This window comes from Zingiber officinale, chromosome 2B, assembly GCF_018446385.1.
Source record: "Zingiber officinale cultivar Zhangliang chromosome 2B, Zo_v1.1, whole genome shotgun sequence".
Lineage (NCBI taxonomy): Eukaryota > Viridiplantae > Streptophyta > Magnoliopsida > Zingiberales > Zingiberaceae > Zingiber > Zingiber officinale.
Window position 1 is genome coordinate 17,524,971 of NC_055989.1, and position 2,212 is coordinate 17,527,182.

The 2,212-nt window shown below is 37.2% G+C and overlaps 1 protein-coding gene across 1 annotated transcript; it reads right to left on the minus strand.

Annotated features, from left to right (window-relative positions):
• Positions 1-921: 921 nt before the first annotated feature.
• On the minus strand, positions 922-1,703 carry LOC122049016 (putative phytosulfokines 6). Its single transcript, XM_042610517.1, has 3 exons — positions 1,445-1,703; positions 1,255-1,322; positions 922-1,160 (listed from the first exon to the last, which is right to left on the minus strand). Exons 1-3 carry the CDS (start codon positions 1,527-1,529, stop codon positions 1,047-1,049), a joined length of 267 nt encoding a protein of 88 aa, XP_042466451.1. The 5' UTR covers positions 1,530-1,703; the 3' UTR covers positions 922-1,046.
• Between the last annotated feature and the right edge of the window lie 509 nt (positions 1,704-2,212).

Genomic DNA, 2,212 nt, shown 5'->3' on the forward strand with positions numbered 1-2,212 from the left:
GTTGTATATAAAGTTATAGCTAACATAACATCAAAAATTATTTGGCTACAATCTCTTCTTTCGGAATTACACTTTTTCCCAACTGCTACGCCTAAAATATGGTGTGATAATATTGGAGCAACTTATCTTGCAGCAAATCCTGTTTTTCATGCTCATACCAAGCATGTAGAAATTGATTTTTATTTTGTTCGTGAGTGTGTGACGACTCGACAACTTTCAATTTTTTACATCTCAACTGAAGATCAAATTGCTGATATATTTACTAAGCCATTATTCATACAACGTTTCCCTAAGTTAGCACTCAAACTCAACATTTAGTCACTGCCGTTAAATTTGTCGAGAGATAATGTCAATAATGGAAAATAATCTCAAATTGATTTTAATCAATTGAGATTTATTATATTTGACATCACAATCAAGGTCACATGAATCAAATATCAAAAATAATAATATTTTTAAGTCTATTATATTTATTACTATGCTTATAAATTGTATATCATATTTAATGTTTTCATTATTATTTAAATAATTTATATAAATAAATCTATTGATTTAATAAATATTAATCAAAAAATTATTTTCTATCTTATTTCTTTTCTTCAGCTATTAATTTCAAAACACACCGATCTTAATAAGCTTTTGAATACACGCATGAATGATGTATCCACTATATTACACTGCCCTCTGCCCACGACTAAAAGCAAGCTATTGATGGAACCTTCAAATTGGCCGTTCAACCACTCGAGAGTCACTTAATGATTACTTGAGCTTTGCACTTTTTTCATGGAAAGACTCATGTTTATGGATATTTTGTTCAGCGTTTCTTTAATTAGGTGGTCACCATCAAAATCACTTTTCTCTTTGTTTACGTGAAATAGAGTTGATCTGTTGGATCTGTCCACACCATTGGTCGCTTCATTGTTGACTCAGAATATGAATCAATATCATGATTTCAACAAAGACAGAAAAGCAGTTCGTGTAACATACAACTAGTCATAATGATAATTAGTTTTTCTAGTAGAGTACTCCTTAATTTCTTGGCCTTGCTATGGCTTAGGGTGGTGCTGCGTGTAAATGTAGTCCAAATGTGCCTCATACAATAATACTCTTCTCTTTAGACATTCCTCATTTCCATCCTCGCATTTCTCCATTTCTATCAACTGAAGAAGAAGAAGAAGAAGAAAATGATAATAATTTCTTGGTTCACAATTAGTCAAGAAGTATAAACAATTTCAGGATGAAGTCTGCACTCACATTTTCCCAATTGGAGTCCTCTTCATCCAGTTCCCCTGCATGCTTCACTTGCTGAAGCTCTGTAGCTTCTGTTTGCCAATGAAAGACACATTCGATGAGAAGCCGTTAAGGAGAGATTATATATTACCAGGCAAATTTAAAGACCGGTCGGGTGCTCTTCGATTAAGTATACAGTTAGTTGATTAACAACCTAGTCCAGGACTTGGCGGCCAAAGGAAACGAGAAGCCGTCGTTGTGGTGAGGAGGAAGAAGAAGAAAGGAGAGTAAAAACGCATAGCGCCTGAAGTTGGGAAATGGGAGGGCAGAGAGGAAAGAGCAGAAGCAGACAATATATATAAAAGCCGAAGGCAAAGCCAACGGGACAGGGAAGACGACAGCTTTGCATTCTCCACTCACTAGGTTAATGTCTATCTATCATATAAGCTAAGTATGCATCTGAATATGATAATTGGCGTTGATCTCCGGTTACATACGTACATGAAATACCCTACCCCTAGTTGTGTCCCCTTTGGTGGTACCACGGTTAAAGTAAAAAGTGTTATCATATGATATATTGAGATCGAAATTTGGTTCATCTGAGCTTGCTTTTCTTCATGTGTTGACCATCTACACTGATGACTAATAGTTATTCGTGATTTATTTTTCCCGTGTTGGTATAGAGGCGATTTGGTGGGGGCGCTGGAGCGAGTAAATCACATTTTTTGCCAGGAGCAAATCTTCTAATCCATAAAAAAATGGACCAGGGGATGGACCACTAGCAATTGCGTCTGGATTGTGGCCGTGATTCGATCGCAATTAGTTGCAATCCCTTTCTAGGTTCACCGTCTCTACCAGATTATAGTTTAGGTTAGAGTGGGCCGCCTGAGGCCGCCACCACTCAGCGCTCGACAACCTAGACACTTACCCACTTCTGGTGGCCTCCGGCCGTTCGCGCCGACCCAAACTATAATTTGGTGGG